The sequence below is a fragment of the Anser anser genome (genome assembly GCF_964211835.1).
Source record: "Anser anser genome assembly, chromosome: W".
NCBI classification, from domain to species: domain Eukaryota; kingdom Metazoa; phylum Chordata; class Aves; order Anseriformes; family Anatidae; genus Anser; species Anser anser.
In genome coordinates this window covers 12,686,437-12,707,669 of record NC_139731.1, presented here as the reverse complement: position 1 = coordinate 12,707,669, position 21,233 = coordinate 12,686,437, and the positions used below count along the sequence as shown (strand labels likewise).

At 44.7% G+C, this 21,233-nt stretch overlaps 1 protein-coding gene across 12 annotated transcripts in view; it reads right to left on the bottom strand.

Moving 5' to 3' along the window:
• Positions 1-430: 430 nt before the first annotated feature.
• The window catches only part of LOC310888750 (ubiquitin-associated protein 1-like), a 103,030-nt gene continuing 82,227 nt past the window's right edge, over positions 431-21,233 (bottom strand). For 6 of the 12 annotated variants that reach the window (XM_083815774.1, XM_083815781.1, XM_083815778.1 and 3 more), the window contains one exon: positions 12,479-14,480. In XM_083815774.1, coding sequence (XP_083671900.1) covers positions 14,340-14,480 — 141 coding nt within the window. In that variant the 3' untranslated portion in view covers positions 12,479-14,339. Of the gene's footprint in view, positions 803-5,175; positions 7,372-9,020; positions 9,090-12,478; positions 14,481-21,233 lie in introns of those variants that run through there. The other 6 variants (XR_014576131.1, XR_014576132.1, XR_014576133.1 and 3 more) reach the window with 6 other exon arrangements.

Sequence of the window (21,233 nt, the reverse complement as noted above, 5' to 3'; positions counted from 1 at the left end):
CTGTCTGAAGAAAATTATTTTTTTTTTTTTTCCTCACACAGCTGCACACGCTGTATTGCCAGATAACACACAAGTTCATAAAGCCGCATAAGAGCCATAAGCTGTAGTAGTTTTCTGGCAGAGAATGCAATTATACAAAGCAACCTTTATTATTATTATTATTATTATTATTATTATTTATTGTATTTGAGATTTTTTCTTGCTAATTGTTGGTCACACCCTTCCATTATTTGCCCCTTGTAGCAGGCAATCATTTTCTGGCCAGCAGAATTCTGACAATCATGCCAGGCCTCCCAGCAGCGGGTGAATAACTTAAGACTTCTGGGTATATTTCACAGCATGACCTTGCTTTGAGCAATGCAATTAGCTTGGACTTCCCATATCAGTTTCTCTCCTTCTGTTAGCGTAGCAACCACATAACCACCAAGTGATTCTATGAAGGTGCTTTATTCAGCGCTGGAAGCCGGGGCAGGTGCCCAAATCTGGCTTCAAGTCCCGTTACTTCCCAGCCATTATTTATACATTCAACATTACGTAAGGCATACATACTCATTACAGGTTGCAACATCAGCCTCGCATTCCATTCTAATTAGCTCTCCTCCCCTTTGCACATGCGTGGTGCTCTCTGGTGGTCGTCCAGGTGGTCGTCCAGATGAAGTAAGGAGTCTTCCTCTCCGCTAAACTTTTCACCTTTCTCACTCGACGCATGCTCCCTCCGCTCCTTGGTTCTGCTTCAACTCATTTCAGCACTTCCAGGCCCTTATCCAAGGTCAGGTTGTATCTGTTCCCTCCCAGGGTTCCCCTTCAAAGATTCATTTGACTGTTCAGTATACTCCCTAAGTTTCCCAGTATACATAGATTATTTGATAATATACTCCCTAAACTTCCCAGTATACATAAATTAATTGATAATGTAAGTACATTTGGCAATGCTTAATTATACTGTATGACCCATCAGCTAAGAGACATTAATAAAACATCCATTCGATTCTCCCCAACGCTAACATTTCCCCCCTTTGAAAATACTTCACTCATACCAAGAGCAAGTATTTTCATTACTATTAGGTTGAATCAGGTTAGTAGAGGTTAGTAAGTATAACTTGATATAGAGATTAGTAAGTATAATCTTAACGCATCTTCGTTAGTCTACTATCTTATTGATTCCTCTATGCCTGCTTGTTAACGCTAGTACTATAGGATGGGGGTGGAGTAAGTGGGATAGGGTGTTCTGGGTGATTCCCAGTAAGGACTCTCATTATTCGGCGATTCCATGCACTACTCCTAACTATTTCTCCCTTCACACACGAGAACATTACTCCCATTGCAGCGAATACAATTAGCAGCAGCACAATGCTTTGTAGGAGGGACTTGAGCCATCCTTCCAGATGAAGGCCTAGTCCCTCAAAGGTTGCTCCCAACCAATTTTGCTCAGCTTCTTGCTTTTCTTCCTCTAGCTCATGTTCCACATGAGCTAGTTGGGATATGTCATTTTCCACATCTGTAGTTACATTTGGAATATGTACACAGCAATGATCAATTCTGCCTTTCAAATATCCACACACCCCATGCTCTTTTAACAAAAGCGTGTCCAGAGCCATTCTGTTTTGCAGGGTCATTTTGGTTGTGGCCTGTAATTGTAAGTTTAAATCTTTGAACCCCTTCTTGGTTACCTTTGCCAACCTGTTTACCGGTAACATGTATATTCGGGTTCGGTTCAGGAGACTCATAAGGTTTTCCATACATGATTTCATAGGGACTTACTGACATCCCACTTCCTGGCTTTATTCTAATTCTTAGCAAAGCTATTGGTAAGGCCTGTGGCCACTGTATCTTAGCTTCCTGACAAATTTTGCTTAATCGTCCTTTTAAAGTTTGGTTCATCCTCTCTACCTGACCACTAGATTGAGGCCTCCATGGGGTATGTAAGTTCCAGGTAATTCCCAGTAACCTACTAACCTCCTTAACGACATTGGCAATGAAATGTGGTCCCCTGTCTGAAGAAATACCCAATGGTACACCAAATCTAGGGATTATTTCCTGTAGTAACCATTTTACCGTTTCCTTTGCTTGGTTGGTGCGACAGGGAAGGGCCTCCGGCCATCCTGAAAAAGTATCAACCCCTACCAATAGGTATTTATAACCTCTTGCTTTAGGCAGTTCTACGAAGTCTATTTGCCAGTAATCTCCAGGCTCTATCCCAGCCCTAGTTCTTCCCATCTCAGCATGTTTCCTTGCTACCGGGTTATTCTTTAAGCAAAGCTCACATTTTGACATTACTGACTTTGCCATTGTTAACATGTGTACCGAGATGACACCTCGTTTCAAATAGGTCACCATTGCTCCTGCACCCCAGTGACATTCATTATGTTTTATTTGTAAGATTTCTCGCATTACTATAGGAGGCACTATGAGTTGTCCTGTCGTAGTCACATACCATCCATCAGGATTCTTCTGGGCCTTCATCAAATTTGCAAGTCTCTCATCTTCTGCTGAATACTTTGGGTCTTTAGGTAATTTAAAACAAGAGAGGCCTACCTTTGATGGAATTAGAGCCAGTACTTTCCATACTTCACGCGCAACCTTCCGGGCCGTCAAATCTGCCAGTCTGTTACCTTCTGCAATCTCTGACACCCCTCCTTGATGGGCTTTACAATGCATTATGGCCACCTGTTGGGGTTTCTGTACAGCTGTTATTAATTTCAATATTTCTTCCTGGTATTTTATATTAGTCCCTTGTGAGGATAGCATTCCCCTTTCTTTCCATAATGCCCCATGTACATGAACTACCCCGAATGCATATTTTGAATCTGTCCAAATATTCACGTTCTTACCCTCGCTTAGTTCCAGGGCTCGTGTCAGGGCAATTATTTCTGCTCGTTGGGCTGAAGTTCCCGGAGGTAGGGAATTTGCCTCAATCACTACCTTTGATGTAGTTACCGCGTATCCTGCATAACGAGTCCCATTTTCCACAAAGCTGCTTCCATCCGTGAAAAGTTCCCAATCCGGTCTCCCCAGAGGCTGATCCTTTAAGTCTGTTCTGCTGGCATAGGTATGTTCGATGATCTCCACGCAATCATGACTGAGGTCTCCTTCCTCCGTAGTTGTTCCTAGAAACACTGCTGGGTTCAATAAGTTAGTAGTTCTTAAGATTACATCATCTTGCTCAGTTAGTATAGCTTGATATTTCATCATTCGGCTGGGCGATAGCCAATGGCCCCCCTTTTGCTCCAATACCGTAGTCACCATATGTGGCACGAACACCTCAATTCGTTTCCCTAATGTGAGCTTCCTGGCTTCCTGTATTAAAAGGACTGTGGCTGCCACGGCCCTTAAACACGAGGGCCATCCAGCGCTTACCGCATCCAATTGTTTAGAAAAATACCCCACAGGTCTTTTCCAGCTCCCAAGTCGCTGGGTCAGTACTCCTAATGCCAATCGTTGTCTCTCATGCACAAACAGCTGGAAGTCCTTTGATAAGTCCGGCAAGCCCAAGGCAGGCGCCTTTATCAGGGCTTCTTTTAATTTCTTAAAGGCCTCTTGTTGTGGCTTTCCCCAGGTAAACGTACAGGCCTTTTGGGTTTCATAGAGGGGCTTTGCTATGAGTCCATAGTCCATTACCCACAGTCTGCACCACCCGGCCATACCTAGGAAAGCCCGTAGTTCATGCAAATTTCGCGGCTCGGGGATTTCACAAACAGCTTGTATTCAGTTAACTCCCAATTTTCTTTGTCCTTGAGAAATTTCACATCCCAAATAAATTACTGTTGTGCACGCGATTTGTGCCTTTTGTTTAGAAACCTTGTACCCATTTAGTCCCAATTGATCCAAAATATCAATAGTTACCTGAATACATTCAGACTCTCCTTCGGTAGCTATTAATATATCGTCCACATATTGTAACAGCAGGTATCGATCCTTTGGTACCTGAATCTGCCCTTGGTTAATCCAATCTTCTATTTCTTTAGCTAGTTGACCGCCGAAGAGGGTCGGGCTATTCTTGAATCCTTGAGGCAATCTTGTCCAGGTCAGTTGCATCTTCCGTCCGTTCCGTGGATTTTCCCATTCAAAAGCAAAGAGTTTTCTACTATCCTTGTCAATGGGTATGCAGAAGAAGGCATCTTTTAAATCAATTACCGTAAACCACTTATATTTCTCTTTTACAGATGTTAACAATGTATAAGGATTAGCCACCACTGGGTGAATATCTTTTGTTATTTCGTTTATTGCCCTAAGGTCCTGCACTAGCCTGTATTCCCCATTAGGTTTCTTTACTGGGAAAATTGGGGTGTTATATTCGGATTTGCATTCTTCCAGAATGTGGTAGCTAAGAAATTTATCTATAATCTTTACTATTCCTAGCCTAGCTTCTAGCTTCAACGGGTACTGTTTAATCCGTACCGGTTGGGCCCCTTCCTTAAGTTCAATTTTTACTGGCTGGGCTACTTTTGATTTTCCGGGCACGTCCGTTTCCCAAATCGTAGGCATTACTGCATTTTCTACCTCTTTTGGTATATGAGGAACAGCCTTCTCTTTAATCATTAATATTTGTCCCAGTTTTGATTCCGGGATTCTCATAATCAATTCTCCATCTTCAAACGTTATGGTAGCGTTTAGTTTAGTTAACAAATCCCGTCCCAAAAGAGGAATAGGGCATTCTGGTACATATAAAAGTTCATGCGTAATTTCTTTACCTCCAAACCGTAAATCAAGGGGTTGTAAGAACGGCCGTATTTCCTCCTTCCCGGTGGCACCTACAACAGTAGTTTTCCTTTCCCCTATCTTACCACTTAATCTATTGAGTACTGAATATGTGGCCCCTGTATCAATTAAAAATTTTACTTCCTTATTTCCTATTTGAATTTTTACTAAGGGCTCTTTAGTTTCTGCTACCGGATCTCCTAGTCAGCTACTATATTCCCCCAGAACCATCGCCTTGGCTGCTTCTTGGTTTCGGAACGAATTTCCCCCACCAACGATCAGCTGTCCACGGAGAGGGCACTCGTTTTTCCAATGACCCTCCCCCTTACAATGGGCACATTGGTTAAGACCCAGCCGGTTTCCCCCTGAGCTCGGGTAGCCTCTCCCTGTTCCTCTACCTCGACCATTAATATTTCCTCTTCCCCTGCCCCTTAATCCTGCATGTTCTCTCCCTTGAATTACTGCTAATAAGTTCTGTTGTTGCCTTTTTGTCGTTTCCTTTTCTCTGTTATTATACACTTTCCAGGCTATTTCCAACAGCCTATCCAAATTTCTCAAATCTGCACCTTCTAACTTTTGCAATTTCTTCCTAATATCCTCTTGGGCTTGTCCCAGGAAAATGAGTGCTAATTGAGCTTTAGCTTGCTCAGTCTCTACGTCTAAATCTGTATATTTCTTAGCAGTTTCTTTCAATCTCTCTAAAAAGGCGGAAGGTGATTCCGCTTTTTCTTGCCTGACATTATACAATTTTGACCAATTTATGGTCCGGGGCATGGCATTCTGTACCCCGACTTGTACCTAATCTTGATATCTCTTCAGCCTCCTTATTCCATCCCCTGTGTTATAATCCCATTGGGGATCCTCAGTGGGGAAGTTTTGATCTAGATTTCCAAGCACTAATCCATTTCGTATATCTTCTCGGGCTCTCTCTCTGGCTGCCCGCAATACCATGTCTTTTTCTGTCGAGTCCATCAAAGTATCCAGGATCACCTGGAGATCATCCCAATTGGGATTTTGGGTTTTAATTATCATTTTCATTACCCTGGCTACTTTATCTGGGTTTTCCCTGTAGGTGCCGGCTGCTTGTTTCCATATCATTAAGTCCCCAGCTGAAAAAGGCACCTTAACATATACCGGTCCTTCTGTCCCCACTCCTTGCCTGAGGGGAGCGATTATTTTCCCTCTCTGTTCATTTATAGTTTCTCCTGCCCTTCGCTGTTGCCGGGTCCTATGTGACACAGGGGAGACTAAAGTCGGGGATTCTCCATCACTACTGCTATCTTCCTTTTCTCTTTTCCCTCCCTGTCCTGGCTCTTCCAGCGGGACGGCGCAACTTCCAAATCAATATTTCCATTATTCATTTCCCCATAATACTTATTATTCTCTATTGCCTGATGCTGTATACAGCATCCCTCCCTAGTACATGCACAACAACGTTCCTCAGTTGAAACTTCAAGCACCATTATTCCACAAGCATGCTGCCATTCAGGCTTTCGGCGCAAATAAAAGAATAATTCCACATACGGCAGTTCATCATATTTTCCTTCCCGCTTGCAAAATAGCATTAATTGTAAGATTGTATTATATTGCAATGTTCCATTCTCAGGCCAAGTTTCTTGGTCCTCTAGTTTATACTGTGGCCACCAAATATTACAATAATCAATCAGCTTTCCTTTCCGCATTTCTTGACCAAAACCTCCCTCTTTCCAATGTGCTAGCAAACACCCCAGTGGGGATGTTCGCGGGATAGGTACATCTTTTCCCAGAATTCCTTTAATCTTTTTCATTTTGAGCTTATGATACAAACCCAAAAGCTGCCGGAGCAGCAGCACACTCTCCCAGAAGCTGCCGGAGCAGCAGCACACTCCCCCAGAAGCTGCCGGAGCAGCAGCGTGCTTACCACATACCAATAATACCAGGTGCTGACCCTTCAGCACAAACCAATACAATTACCAATACCAAACCACCAATGCCGAACCTGCAGAGCTTTCGCTCTGTCTAACGGACGGCGCCTAGGCTTACCCCGGGAGCTCCCTGCCCAACCGAGCGTGGCTTTTGCCGCGTCTGACCGGCAGGCTTTCCCAACCAAATCGGTACCGAATACCCAAAGTTGAAAGCACCTTTGCTTACCGCTCCAGTGGTACGTCGTGAGCAGCGGAGGTCGGTCGCGGTCGACTGCTCCCCGAGAATCCCTCGGTGCCGGCTGGAGCGAAACCGAGACACGATCCGCCTCAGCAGTGCCCACGCCGTCCCATCTGGGTCGCCAAAATGTTAGCGTAGCAACCACATAACCACCAACTGATTATATGAAGGTGCTTTATTCAGCGCTGGAAGCCGGGGCAGGTGCCCAAATCTGGCTTCAAGTCCCGTTACTTCCCAGCCATTATTTATACATTCAACATTACGTAAGGCATACATATTCATTACAGGTGGTAACATCAGCCTCGCATTCCATTCTAATTAGCTCTCCTCCCCTTTGCACATGCGTGGCGCACTCTGGTGGTCGTCCAGGTGGTCGTCCAGATGAAGTAAGGAGTCTTCCTCTCCGCTAAACTTTTCACCTTTCTCACTCGACGCATGCTCCCTCCGCTCCTTGGTTCTGCTTCAACTCATTTCAGCACTTCCAGGCCCTTATCCAAGGTCAGGTTGTATCTGTTCCCTCCCAGGGTTCCCCTTCAAAGATTCATTTGACTGTTCAGTATACTCCCTAAGTTTCCCAGTATACATAGATTATTTGATAATATACTCCCTAAACTTCTCAGTATACATAAATTAATTGATAATGTAAGTACATTTGGCAATGCTTAATTATACTGTATGACCCATCACCTAAGAGACATTAATAAAACATCCATTCGATTCTCCCCAACACTAACACTTCTACTTTCAGATGGTTGCAACTTCTCCAGCCATGAAACTGTAGCTGCAGGAGAGATTCCTGCCAAGACCAGCCACACACTGAACCGCACAATGTTTAAAGCGCTTAAGAAACATAAGCTAGGGCAGCTGAGCTAGTCTTCATTAGTGCTGATGTCTGTGCAGGACAAAGATACAATGCGCAAGATAGCTGGAGTTCTGCCAAATGAGCTTGTGAATGATTCATTTTTCTGTGGTAGCAGTTGCAGCCCCTAGCCCCAAGGATACTGACACTTCCCAACTTCTTAGATACTGACCTGGGAATAAATGCAGCAAGCTCTGCTCTCAGCTGGAGAACAATTATTAATACAAGATCTACTTAAAAATAACTGCATCCATTTCAGTTTTAATCAGAGTTTCAGGTCACATTTTATCCAACAGCATCCCACATCGTGATGGAAGGTGAGGTTCCACTTGGCCTGGGCTACACACTGCTGCTGTTTCTCATGTGCAACCTGGCAGACCTGTAGCCAGGCAGCAGTTGGACAAGCCCTATGACCTGATGCGAAATAATCCCTTCCCTCTCGTTTCTCTGTAAAATGGGCTATTATGCCTAATCAGTGAGGTGCCCAGCTCACCATTCATCTTCATGACTGTTAAATGCAACACAAGAAGTGTCTGGAACACAGCTCAGTACATTGTAAAACTGTACATCAGATCACCAGTCTCTATACCTAACCCTTAAAAAGCTAACCTGTGTAGAAAGGTGAGAGCAGGAACGTTATACATTTTTATTTTCTGAAACCAGTATATTAGCTGTAATTTCACCAACAGAAGAAGAAAGAAAAGAAAAAAAAAAGGAGAGGACTAAGTTAACCTCAGTATTTAGAGGTATTGAGCTTTGCTGTCTATAAGGGTCAGAGCTTCAAGAAGGAAACACTGATTAAATGTACTGTAGCTTGGAAAACGTTTTTTTGCACTGCTGCAGTATATAAAACATGCTGAACGTCTCCAACCTGCTGCTCCTGTTGTTCCCTAAACTTTCCTTTTGCCTTCCTTCCCAGGATTTTCAGAATTTCGTCACCAAGCTAGATGAAATCCTGGTACTGAAGTCGAAATGTATCCAAACCATGCGAGCCCAGCTTCAGCTCTATGTAGCCTCTCCTAGTGCTGACACATCCCTGCAAACACCTCCACCAGTTTAGACCTGCTGTGCTTAAACATGCACAAGAACAGTTTTGGAAACAGCCAGCTAGTGTTTCACCACACTTGGTGCTGCAGAGCGTGGGTGGGAAGGGGCTAGCTTTTGGTTTGATGGTTTGTGATTAGTGCATATTTTAGCTAATGATGGAGAGAATTCTGAGTAAATAAGAGATGATTACTTGGCAACATGAGCTTTGTATTACCTTAATACCAATAAGCCATGTTCTTAAGAATAACAGCTCAGAAGTGCTTAAATATCTCACCAAGCGGCAGGCAGTCCTGTCCACAGTATCCACAGCAGCTTCTCACATGTTAGAGGCACTTCTGTGCTGCTAAGAAAATGAGGGGGAAAGAAAAAAAAAAACAACACTTTGAAGTCAGACTCAGGTCTGAACAGAAATGTTCAAAAGCTATCCAGAAAAACGTTTGCAAACAGAAGTGAAGAAACAGCTTAAGTACACTAACTAGACCAAAAGTAAATGAAAATCAAGGCAGGATAAGATGTTCTGGTGCTTTCAGAAGGAAGGCTACTGGAGCATTTGTTCTTTGTGTGGGGCTAACACTCCAGACCTTCTGAAAAAGATCACTGAAGTCACAAGTAACGAGCGGCTGAGTACAAGGGACTTTGTACCACAGGTTCATCTAGCGTGTTAATAAGCATATTGTTTTCACGCAGGTGTCAAGAGTAAGAAGACAAAAGCTCACCTTCTACAAGCCATGTCTGAGCTCTGCTCAGCTGCAGAGTGCTCGTGGTCTGGGTTGACAATTGATTTATCACATCAGAAGAGTGCAGTTATAGGCAGTGGGATTTAAGAAGCTGACAGTGCCGTTACACCAAACTGGTAGTTGAGTCAAGAACTACAGAATGATCAGCTGGAACCCTCCAAAATCTCTGCTGCTGCATGTACCACAGATGAACCACAAAATAAGGCCACTTGCTGAAGCCACAAGTGACCTTGAAACATGCTTGGCTAAAACAACACTCTGCAAGTGTTTCCACTCCAAAATTAGGGCTGCCACAACATATTCGGCCATCACAGTGTTTCCTCAGTAATGGCTGTAGTAGCTCAATAGCCACAAATGCTAAGGGTAAGGGAACGCTGCTGTCTGACCAGCTGCAAATTTCACCACCTGCTTCTACAGCTACCCCCAGGAGCCAGGTTTGGTGGCAGCAGCACAGTGGTCGCAGTTACACAGCTCTCTTGGTTGTGTATTTGATGCAAGGAACATCACACAGCATAGCCCTGGGGAACAGGAGTGTAAGGGAAGGAGTGACAATTGTACCTGAGGAAGAAAGTCCTACATCAGGGCCCTGATCTTTGAGGGGGGGTATTTAGTCCTTCTTGCTCCTGAGATGTAACCAGGCTCTGCGTTTAGAGACCTCAAGATGGTTCCTGTGTCCCGGCTCCAGGCCACCAGCAAGTCACAGCTGAAGCAAGGCCTCCCAGTAACATTTCAAGAAGCCTCCCTTGCTTAGAGAAATGAGGCATTCAGGAGCAAGACTCAGCCTCAGTGCCCCTTCTCCTGGAGACGGGGATAGCTTTCCCATGCATAAGGTGAGGAGAACACATGGCAGCTGGTTAGTCCTCATGTCTTCTGAAAGCACAAATAGATGTGAGCACTTGCAGTAGTTCCCACGGCCCTTGCTCAGTGAGCACACAGAAGTGAGGCAATCACAGAGCTGCTGAGCACTTTCACAAGTTAGCTTGGAGCTGAGGAAAAGGTGGGACTGCAGGATGTATGCACAGGTCACGAGAAAGTGAGAGGTCCTGCCAGCAACGCAGTGCTAGTTGGGTGGAAAGAGAGGGAAAACTTTCCCTGCATGTACATTTGACATTGACATTTGGGACAGGGGGAGTGATTCTACTTTAACCCAGTAGAGGACTTATTTAAAGAGGAGCTCAGCAAAAGTACGTTCAGTCTTTACCCGTCTCTTACCCAAGCCAGTCATCTCTAAAGCGGCACACACGGGAGAACTTTTCACACAACACCATGGTGCCATGTCCTAACCTCAGTGTTTTCAGAGGAGCTGTAACAAGACAGATGAGCAACCAAAAATTTCCATCAGCAGAGGAAATCTGAGTTAACCCAGCTACCAACCTGGAGCCACCTGTGCAGTTCCTGTCTTGTCTGCCCTGAAAAACATGAGCAAGCCTGACAAATCTGAGCCCCAGCACAAGTCCCCAGAAACTGCTTGGTCCCTCACAGAATGGCTAGGAACACTGAAAAACATCCATTTGAAACAACAACAAGAAGTCTTTTTAAAACTGGAGCCATCCAGGTAACCCATGAGGTTGTACCTTGTTTGATACAAGATTTTATTATCAATCTGTTCTCAGAATACTGCATTCCCTGCTGCATGTGAGGCTCTACTAAAATAAAAGCAGCTCTGGCTGTGAAAATTCACCTATCCTTAGCAGTAGCAGTGCTACTGACACCATTGAACTGCTGCATGCCCAGGAGATACCAAAACTGGGCTCGTAGCATGCAACAGAAACTACCAGCGCTGTTATTGAAAGCGGTACCATTTTTCTCTCCACTCTTAGGGTTATTACCTAGATGCTGCTTAAACTCCTGTGAAGGTGTGCTAACAGTGTTTCAAAGTGTCATCTCCTCCCAGCTGTTTGCACTGACACCTGAAACAAATGGTTTTCTTTTCAACGTGAAGAATGTATGTGAATTTTGTTTGTGTTGCTGTTACAGCAGTCTTTTCAGAAGATTTTTGAGGGACTGGCCTCGTACAATCAAATACAGAAGTAAAATGGATTCACTTTTGTATGCAAGTGCAACAAAGACTATTAATGTTCATGGCAGAAGCTTGATATTTTATTTGAATAGTTTACATTATTTAAAATAAAATTCAATTTACTACAGAACTCTGGCAAAATCTGTTCTAAAGTAAATGTGATCAAAATGACTAAAAAATGTTTGATTGTAAAAGATCAGCTAGGGTTGGGAATTCGCACGAGATGCCCATGGCCCCTGGCCTGTTGTTCCACATTTCAGCAGCTCGCCCTCCAGCTCTCAGGTGCACAGGGTCTGGCAGAGCCCAGCAGGCACCATCGGGCAGCACAGTTTGGGCTTTGCCTCTACACTTCTCATCCTGACACCCAGATCTCGGCATTCAGCAGCAGCTAGCACAGAGGCAGAACAGCCTCTGACAAAGCTAAGACACCTGAGTGCCATTCACTAGGTATGTAAATCAATCTGCTGATTTGGGAACCTAAGGGAAAGCAAAGGTCTCAAGACTGACCAGGAAAAGTCATCTTCTCACCACCTAGAAGCAGAGGAGAACCCCAGCCTCATCCCCCACCACTTCCAGACTGAGCTTTGTTCATGCCTTGACATGAAACAATAGTAGCAGAGTAACTAACAGCATGTGGTGTCTAAAACATCCAACACTCATCACATTTTGCTACCACACTTGGTTAATCCCCACTCCCTGTCACTACTGCACAGATTCATGTCTCTGCTCTCACTTCTAAAACAACCTCTGTAAGCAAAGTGGTTATTGTAGTGTGGTCCCAGTGACTGTGAAAAAAAAAATAATACACATTAACCAAAGAGATGATTTTATTCAGAGGTTTGGTCTAAGTAGTTTTGTTTCTTCGCTGGCAAGACTTCTTGCCTGTTCAGGACTGCCTAGTACCAGACAGGAACCTGTTTGGATATTAACTCTGAGAAACCAGAAACAAGCAACACAACCAAACGCTCACAGCAGTAACAGTAAAGCAGGTTTATTGTTGTTTTCCAGCTTTTCTGACTGATCAGAACTCCATTTCCTTGTTTCAAACTGTCGCATTTCTCACCTGGGAAGGAAAGCTGGGCACCTGATTAACCTGAACCCCCAGAGGCAGCCCAAACTAGACATTAATTGCTGACCATCAGCTGGTAAATGTCCTTCTTGGACAAGCTCTTCTCAGCCCCAGCACTGGAAGCTGGTGAAGCTCAGTGCTACAGGATACAACACAAGGAAGTCTGCCCTGGTCCTGCTCATCATTCATCTCCAGATCTCTTAGATACTTACAGCTACATCTCTCCTCAACATCATTTTGTTTTAACTAAAGGTATGTAATTAACATTGTTGTGCTCCTCACAGAATTCCCGGAGTTAACACCAGCCCCAGAGGAGATGTTCTGGCTGTACGAAGTTAATAGCATAATGGAGACTGATGTCATCTCCTTCAGGGTCCTGATGAACTACAAAACCTCCTACTGAAAATCTGAACCAAGGCAAGGAGCTGAGCTGTTTTCCCCTCCCAAAGTCCGATGCTCCCAGCTCCATGCTCTGATATGAGTTTGGATCCCTAGGCTTGTTTCTTTGTTTTGTTTTGTTTTGTTTTAATAAAAAACAAGAATAAGCCACAGAAAAAAAAAGCAGCACCTTCCACCACTGCAGCCACCTGCCTGGAGACCTCTGGTAGCTCTGCCCAACACAGACCATGTTCGTGCATGCCCACAGGAGCAGGCAGCACCTAGGCTTGCAGGATCTAGCAAGTTCTTCATGTGCTGAAGCCAAAGAGCATGAGAGATGGGAACCATGCCACTGGGAGCTACATTTGAGGGTTTTATTAGTTGTTCTTCTGCAGAATCAAAATATTTAGCAAATTACTTTAAAGATTCCTCAAGACTGATGATATTTTATGTATTTAGAACTTGAACAATGTACAACATAATACTCGGTACTATCAAAAACAACCCAAAACCTGATTTCTAGTACTAGATGTTATGTAATTCTACAGCAGTGTGGAAAATGGAACTAATGCAGTGAGTATATTTGTTTTAAAGAAAGTGCTTGAAAGAAACCTCCTGCATCACACTGAGTATTATTTAAAACAAAAGATGATCGATTTCCTAGCAGAACATTTTCTTAAATATCCTACAAGCCTGGGGGATTAAGAATACTGAGCCCCAGCTCTCTGTCTTTGGGTTCAAGAACCAACAGAAGTTGCAGGTCCAGGTCGAGTTCACAGCTTACCTGTTCCAAGCTCCACCGCTCAGCATTGGACACTCGTGTCTGGCAGAAGTGTTGGATGCATGGGTTAAAAAAAATCACAAGAGGAACAGCTTCTCTTTATGCATAGCGACAGTTTCTGATCCAGTGTTTTTACTAAGTTATAGGCTAACTTTCAACCAAAAAATTAAATTCCATTGCACTAAAGGTCAAATTTAACCAGTTAATTTGGACTGTGACACAGTCAAGTAATTCAGTACAAGCAGACACCATGAAAGCAGCTTCAAAGAACCAAAGTATCCTAGGTTTCAGAACCAACTTCATATTCCAACTCCACTGCAACAGTGGGGGGAACCACTCCGGTCTCTGCCTATGTACAATTCCAGTAGCGGCTGGGCAGTTTTAAACTCTCTGTGGCCAAGCTGGAGAAAAAGGAAACTTAGGAAAGGACACTTTAAAAATTTAATTTAAGAAAGTTGTCTCCCAGTGGAAAGAGAAATGCTGGAGTGATGCATGCAGGTAGGCTTGCTCAGTCACTCTCCCATGTGTGTGAAAAGCTGGACTCCTTCCTGCCGAGAGCAAGTCACATTGGATGTAAAGTTGGCATGGGAGATCCCAGGAATGTGTTTTCAGCTGGCTCCTGCACGGGCCATTAGATCTTCCAAAGCATTGTGTTGGTCACTGTTATGTAATAATAAGACCTCCTTAATGTCTTTTGGTTCAAAGCCCATTTCTTTAAATTGACTCATTAGTTGGAGAAGTTCTATGATCTGAAAGAGACAGACGATTATTTGCAAGAGAAAAGAAGATCAGGGCTCAGTCTTACTCAGAGCTGGGGTTTAGCACAGAGACGGTCTTCAGTGACCGGGCACCCCATGGGGACAATCCCACTCCCATGCACAGTCCATACACACTCAGTTTGAAGCAAATCCACTCCAACAAGAGTCAGCAGGGCTCTGCATGCAGCAGCCCTCTGGGCCCCACTTTCAGTTCCCAGCATTTGTAGTCCTGCATCTCCCAAACCCTCTTCAGTAAACACACCAAAGCCTAGTCTGGGGTAGTCTCTCTCAGTAGAAATTAATCAGCCTGGCCCAATTCAAACTCCCAGAAAGGTTGATTAATATCACTTTGCTCCCCCATCCAGCAGCTCTAGCTGCATATGAAGTTTTTTCAAGTTACTTTGACTTTGGGAACAGTACAACAGCCCTCACTATAAAATGACTCTTCAGATCTAGGGCAAAATGGGGCTATTATGAAAAATCCTACTGGACACTTGTACTGGGTCTGGCTGGGATGGAGTTAACTTTCCCTGCAGCAGCCCATACAGTGCTGTGCTCTGCACTTGTAGCTAGAACAGCACTGGTATCACACCAGTGTTGTGTCTATTGCTGCACAATATTGGCACCGCATCAGGACTTCCTCCAAGGCCCCCAGAGCCAGCAGGCTGGGGGTGGGCAAGAGGTGGGGAGGGGACATCACATAGCTGACCTAAACCAACCAAAGGGATAGTCTATAGCATGTGATGTCACACAGCAATAAAAGCTGGGAAAGGGGAAGGATAGTTTCTTCTCCCCCTCTTCTTCTGAGGAGGGCGAGTAAGAGTGCTGTTGTGGTGGAGTTCAGCTGCCCAGCGGGGTAAAGCCACCACAACACCATGTGCTATACTACTAACACCAAACAAATCCTTCCCAAGCTCTTAAAACAGTGACAACTAGTAAATCAACTCAAATTTTTACGAACCCTCTGCTACTTACAGTGCCTCCACTCCAGAGGGGAAAACCAGGTTAAAACAGACAACCAGGAGAGCAGTCATTTCCAATTTGGGGGTTAAGCCACTAGCAAATGTGTTTCCAAAACAATGTCACTTCCCTTATCTTCACACTGTTGTTCCTCTGTTTGGAAGCTCATCAGTAGATATATGTGTATGTGGGGGGGGGGGGCGGGAAGGAATTCGCAGGGAGCTTTGTGCTGTTTCGCACCTCCCTGAGTAGTTACAGATAATGAGGAAAACAGCGGTAGAACCAAAAACTTGAGCAAGGTCGAGATAAAGTAAATTGGCTACAGTGTTAAAGATGAGCTTTGGGCAGTGGCCAATTGCTGGCTGGCTCAAGGCGCGTGTCTGAGGGTCTCTAACCAATTGTAAGACAGATTCGGGCGCATGGACAGCGTGTGGGGCTACGGGGAAAGTATATGTAGTGGTGAAAAATGGCAATAAAGGTCCTGCTGTTGAAGAGCCATCAGGAGTCCGTGTCTTTCATCCCTTCGGGGGGGGGGGGGGGATTGCACCGCCAAAGAATTCCCATTATAACTCTGCACACAACAGGCTGGTGTGGGAATAAAAATGTTGTTTTGCAGAGTTACATTGTTTAAAGGTAAGGAATGGGGTATTGAGATATGCTTGCAGTGATAAGAAAACTTAGCAGGCGACCTTGTAAAATGCAGACAACCAGACTCCTTAGAACAATTAGGTGAAAATCACAGTGTCAAGTCAAGTCAGATAAGTGAAGAAACATTACCACTTCAAACAGTAAAAAAAAGTCAAAAGAAATTTGAAATTTAACAGGCCGGCAACTGAAGGCCATGCATTGTCTGTGAAGCATCAGATAGGTTGTGAACCTGGATTACCCACTCCAGTGGGGAAACAGGGGAGGGTCCTGTCATCAAAAAGTATATAAACTGTGTTTTGGAACTAGTGGGTGCGCTCTCCTGCTTGTGGGGCGCCCGCCATTGCAATCGCGAATAAATTACTACTTCACTGAGATCCTCGCCTGAGCCTAAGTTATTGGCTACGGAGTGTTTCTCACAATTTGGGGGCTCGTCCGGGAGCCAGTCACCTACCGGGGAGCCCCACCGCCGCAGCAGCAGGAAGGCATGCCCCGCTGATTTCAGCGTCCTGTGCATCGGCGGTGGCGGTTCTGCGGAGAGCTGACAGAGGGCCCGAGACTGATTAAAGAGGCAGGATCCATGAAGTACCATGAAGTACTGGGGAAGGGAAGAAGGTAGGCACTCCGGGTTTAAGAATTGATCCGGTAACTCTGTGCACAGACCAAGGTAAGAAATATGAAGTATTGCCTTGGGGGTCGGGTGAGACTCTGTGTGATGTGTGATTGAGACGTACTTTTGTACGGAGCGAGTGTGGAGTCCTGATCCGTGGTTCCGTAGCTCCGCGAGGGGCGCGGCCGGAGACGGACGAAGCGTGAGATAAGGGAGAGAAACGAAGAGTCTCGGGAAATTTGGTGTATGGTAAGCCCTTGCACAGGGAAGTGCTTGGCACTACACCAGGGAAATTTGGTGTACAGTAATCCTTGCACGGGGAAGTGCTTGGCAGTACACCCCCATTTTCCAGAATCGGAACGTTAGTGTGTGGTACCCTGCAGGAGGGAAATTTCTGTAGCAGCACACTGACAAGGGCTAGGAAAAATGGGAAATATGGGTTCCAGGGGACAGGGAAATATCCCTGGGGGAGTACCTACCGACAGTTCTTCCTGAAGAATTATAAGAAATTGGAAAAATAATCTCAAAATTAGAGGAGATGATAAAAGAAAAAAAACGGTTAAATATTGTGTATCAGTCTGGACAAAAGAACCAATTAAGGAAACAGCAGTATTTTGGCCAAAATACGGGTCTGATGAAAATTCAGGTTTTAAATTTATATGTAAACAATAAGATTCCTTTTTCGGAGAAGGAGCCAAGTTATGTTCCCTATAATCCTAATATTGCACCGGTGGCAGCAGCAGCTCCAGGAAGGGAGACAGGGACTGCAATTAACACTGTCCCTAGAGAAGAGCGTACTCTAGGCTCTGGCAAGAATTAGAACAAGGTAGAAGAGGTACTGAGAATTTTGCCTTCCCTGATACTAACAGTACTAACACTAACTGTGTGTCCTCTTAGGTGAACTCCCCCCTCTCCTTACCAGCAGAGAGGTTAGGAGTTTTAAGAAGGAGATGAAGTCTTTAATTGAGGACCCCAACAGCTGATCTATTAGACCAGTTCCTAGGACCTAACGTATACTCTTGGGGAGGAATTATGTCTATAAGTATGTTGTTTACAGGGAAAGAAATGGGAATGATCAGGAGGAGAGCTGCTATACAAAAATGGGAAAGAGCTCATCCTCAAGGACCAGGGGTAATACAAGCAGAGCAGAAATACCCACTTGCCAATCCTGTCTGGAATAATAATAATAATGCACAACACAGAAATCATATGAGAGACTTGGGGTCAGAATGAGAAAGTCCTTGGGGATGACTCCTCAGGACCCGGTATCCCAAGGGCTCTTGAAAGTTCATTTTGTGATTAAAGCTTGACAAGATACCCAGAAAAAGCTCCAGAAGGTGGGGGGATGTAGTGAACAGTCACTGGGGGGCCCTCCTGTGGGAGGCCCTGAAGGTGTGTGTCAGGAGGGGAGATGAGAAGGAAAAGCAGAGAGTGAAACTAATGGTATTGACAGTGTAGCAGGTAGTGAGGCAGAGGGTTGGAGAAAGAGGAAGAAAATCTTCAGGGGGAGTCAGGGCCAGGATGGAAAGGAGAGGAAGAGAGATGAAGGAATGGCAGGCAAGGAAAGCTCAGGGACAGGCTTTGAAGTCTGGCCAGGCTGGCCACTTCAAATAGGAATAGGAGGAGAGAAGGAAAATGGGAAAGTACAGGCTGGAGAAAGATAAGAAGAAGTGTTAAAAAGGGTTATTGAAGGTGTTAAAGGTGTGGTATGTAATGTTTGACAGAGCTGTTTTTTGAATGAGTTGGGAAAGTTGAATGAGCAGGGAAAGAGGATGTAGGCATTATCTAAGTAACAGTCTAGAAGTTTTGGTATATTTGCTGTGGTGTTTGGTCAGGTTCCCAAGTATCGAGAAGGGGGGAGGGGGGGGGGGCGGGGGGGGGCAGCCTGCTCCACCAGGGGCCTCTCCACAGGCCGCAGGGGGCTTCGGCTCCGGCGCCTGGAGCGCCTCCACCCCCTCCTTCTGTGCTGACTTTGGTGTCTGCGGGGAGGTTTCTCACTCCTCGCTCTCCCAGCTGCTGTTGAGCAGCAGGTTTTTGTTTGTTTGTTTGTTTGTTTTCGTGGATGTGCTCTCACAGAGGCATGGACTGTGTTGCTCATGGCAGCAGTGGGCCCCTTTGGGGCTGGATGAAATCGTCTTTTATCTGCCATGGGGCAGTTTCTGGATTCTCCACGTGGGGGGCTGCCACTGCAGCCCCCCCAGAACCTTGTCATTGAACGCAATACACGGGGGCAGCTAGGTCATTACTGGCCTGTAAAGTATCAGGGATTAAATTAACTAATGAAACCCTAAATGTGATGGGGGTAGAAGGGGCTGGGATAACAGTGCCACCTTTGGGGGATACCAAGCTGAGACTAGGGGATGAAATGATCTCTGGGCAATTATTGTATGTACCCAAGGCAGGGACTAACTTGTTGGGAAGGGATTTGATGATGAAATTGGGCATTCAAATAGTAAATTGTTAGACTGGAATAACAGTGGTATTAATGGAGGGCTCTCAGGCCCTGAGAGCAAAGATATATTCACCTCTGACTGGAAAGACTCTGAAGTGGGGGCAGAAGCGGCAATACAGATGGACAGTTTTACCTCAGGGGTTTACAGGGCCACCGATTTATTTGGGCAAGTTCTAGAACAGATTTTGGAGCAATTCCAACCTCCCGAGGAGGAATTCCTGTTACAAAATGTGGATGATTGTTTATTGTCAGCACAGGAGAAAACAGTTGTGAAGGAAGCCACTAACAAGCTATTCAACTTTCTGGGAAAGCAGGGCTTGGGAGTATTGAAAAATAAATTACAATACGTAGAAAGAGAAGTCAGGTATTTAAGGCATCTAATGTCTGAGGGAAAACCAAAAATAAATCCAGAGAGGATTCAGGGAATTGTTGAAAACTAAGAAAGAACTAAAAAGTTTTAAGAGAAAGATTTTTTTTAAGGAATCAGGAGCCACGAAGTTTGAAGGAAAACAGATACTCCCTGATGGGAGAGAAATGCTGAATAAAGCACCAATGAGGCAAATATGTTTTACATCAAGAGAGTCATTGGGAGGTGCAAGCAATGTGTGATGTTGTTCTAGAAAAAAGTATGTCTGTGTAGGAATATACACTTTAGTGAAGCAAATATGCAGAGGATGTACCATATGTCAAAAGGCAAATAAAAAGGTCATCCGTAACCCACCTAGAGGGGGACGGGAGCCAGGGATTCGACCTTTCCCAAGTATACAGGTAGACTTTACTGAGTTACCTAAAGGAGGGAGATTTAAGTACTTGTTTGTCCTAGTTGACCACGTGACTGGATGGGTGTAAGCTTTCCCCTCGGTATCTGCCACTGCGAACACGGTGGCTAAGGTATCACTGGAGCAAACAGTCCCTAGATATGGGATAGCTGAAAACATTGATTCAGATCAAGGAAGTCATTTCCCTTCACAAGTACTGCAAGGGTTAATGCAGGCCTTAGAGACTGAGTGGGATTTTTACACCCCCTGGCACCCCTCCTCTTCTGGGGAGGTGGAGTGAATGAACCAGACATTAAAGAAGCAATTAACTAAGTTAGTGTTAGAAACCCAACTTCCTTGGGTAAAATGCTTACCTTTAGCACTCCTACAGGTTCAGACAGCACCAAGAAAGGATATGGGAATTTCACCATATGAGATGCTGTTCGGATTGCCCTATCTGGGCAGAAGGGATGAGATACCACAATTCGAAACAAGAGAGTTTTCTTAAGAACTGTATTCTGGGGTTGTCCTCTTCTTTGTCATCTCTCAGGACCCGTGGGAAATTGGGTCCTGATTCAGACCTGGAAAGGATCAACTCCGGCCTGAATGGGAAGGACACTTCCAAGTACTACTAACCACTGGAACAGCCATAGGAACTGCGGAAAAAGGTTGGACTCACTATACTCGAGTGAAGGCATCTGTCGACCCTAGTACCGGGGAAGTTGTTCCTACAGAAGACTTGTTGAAAATTAAAATCAAAAAGAAAAATCTCATAGTGGACTCTGAGCGGGATAACAGCTTACAACTGTAAACTAACCTTTTATTTTCACAGGTAACTAATGAGTGTGACTTGTGATTGAGAGAAAGGACAGACCTATCGTGAATTGAAGTGCTCCCAAGGGGGGGTTTGTTGTAGTAGTAGTGTACATCTTATTCTTTGTATTGTAAATTATTTGGAAACCTAAGGTTTAAAAATAATGACAGGGAAAAATCAATTATTAATTTTGTTTCTAGTGATTGTAGGCCTCAGAGAAAGCCTTGGTCAATTGGCAACTTGGAAAAGGCATGACCAGATAATAGTAAGACGGTTAAAAAATATGGGTGAATGTGACAGAGGGTTATGTACCACAATCTGTCATGTCTGACGCTTGTGAGGTGTTAGCTTGTGGAGATTTAAATGCCCAAGGACAATTGAGCAGAGAGAACAAATAACTGGGAGAGACCCAACAGCCAGATTGAGAATAGCTGTATGGAAACAATCCTCTATTGCCATCAGAGAAAGGGAGAAACTCAAGGAGAAAACAGGAGAGAAAACAGGA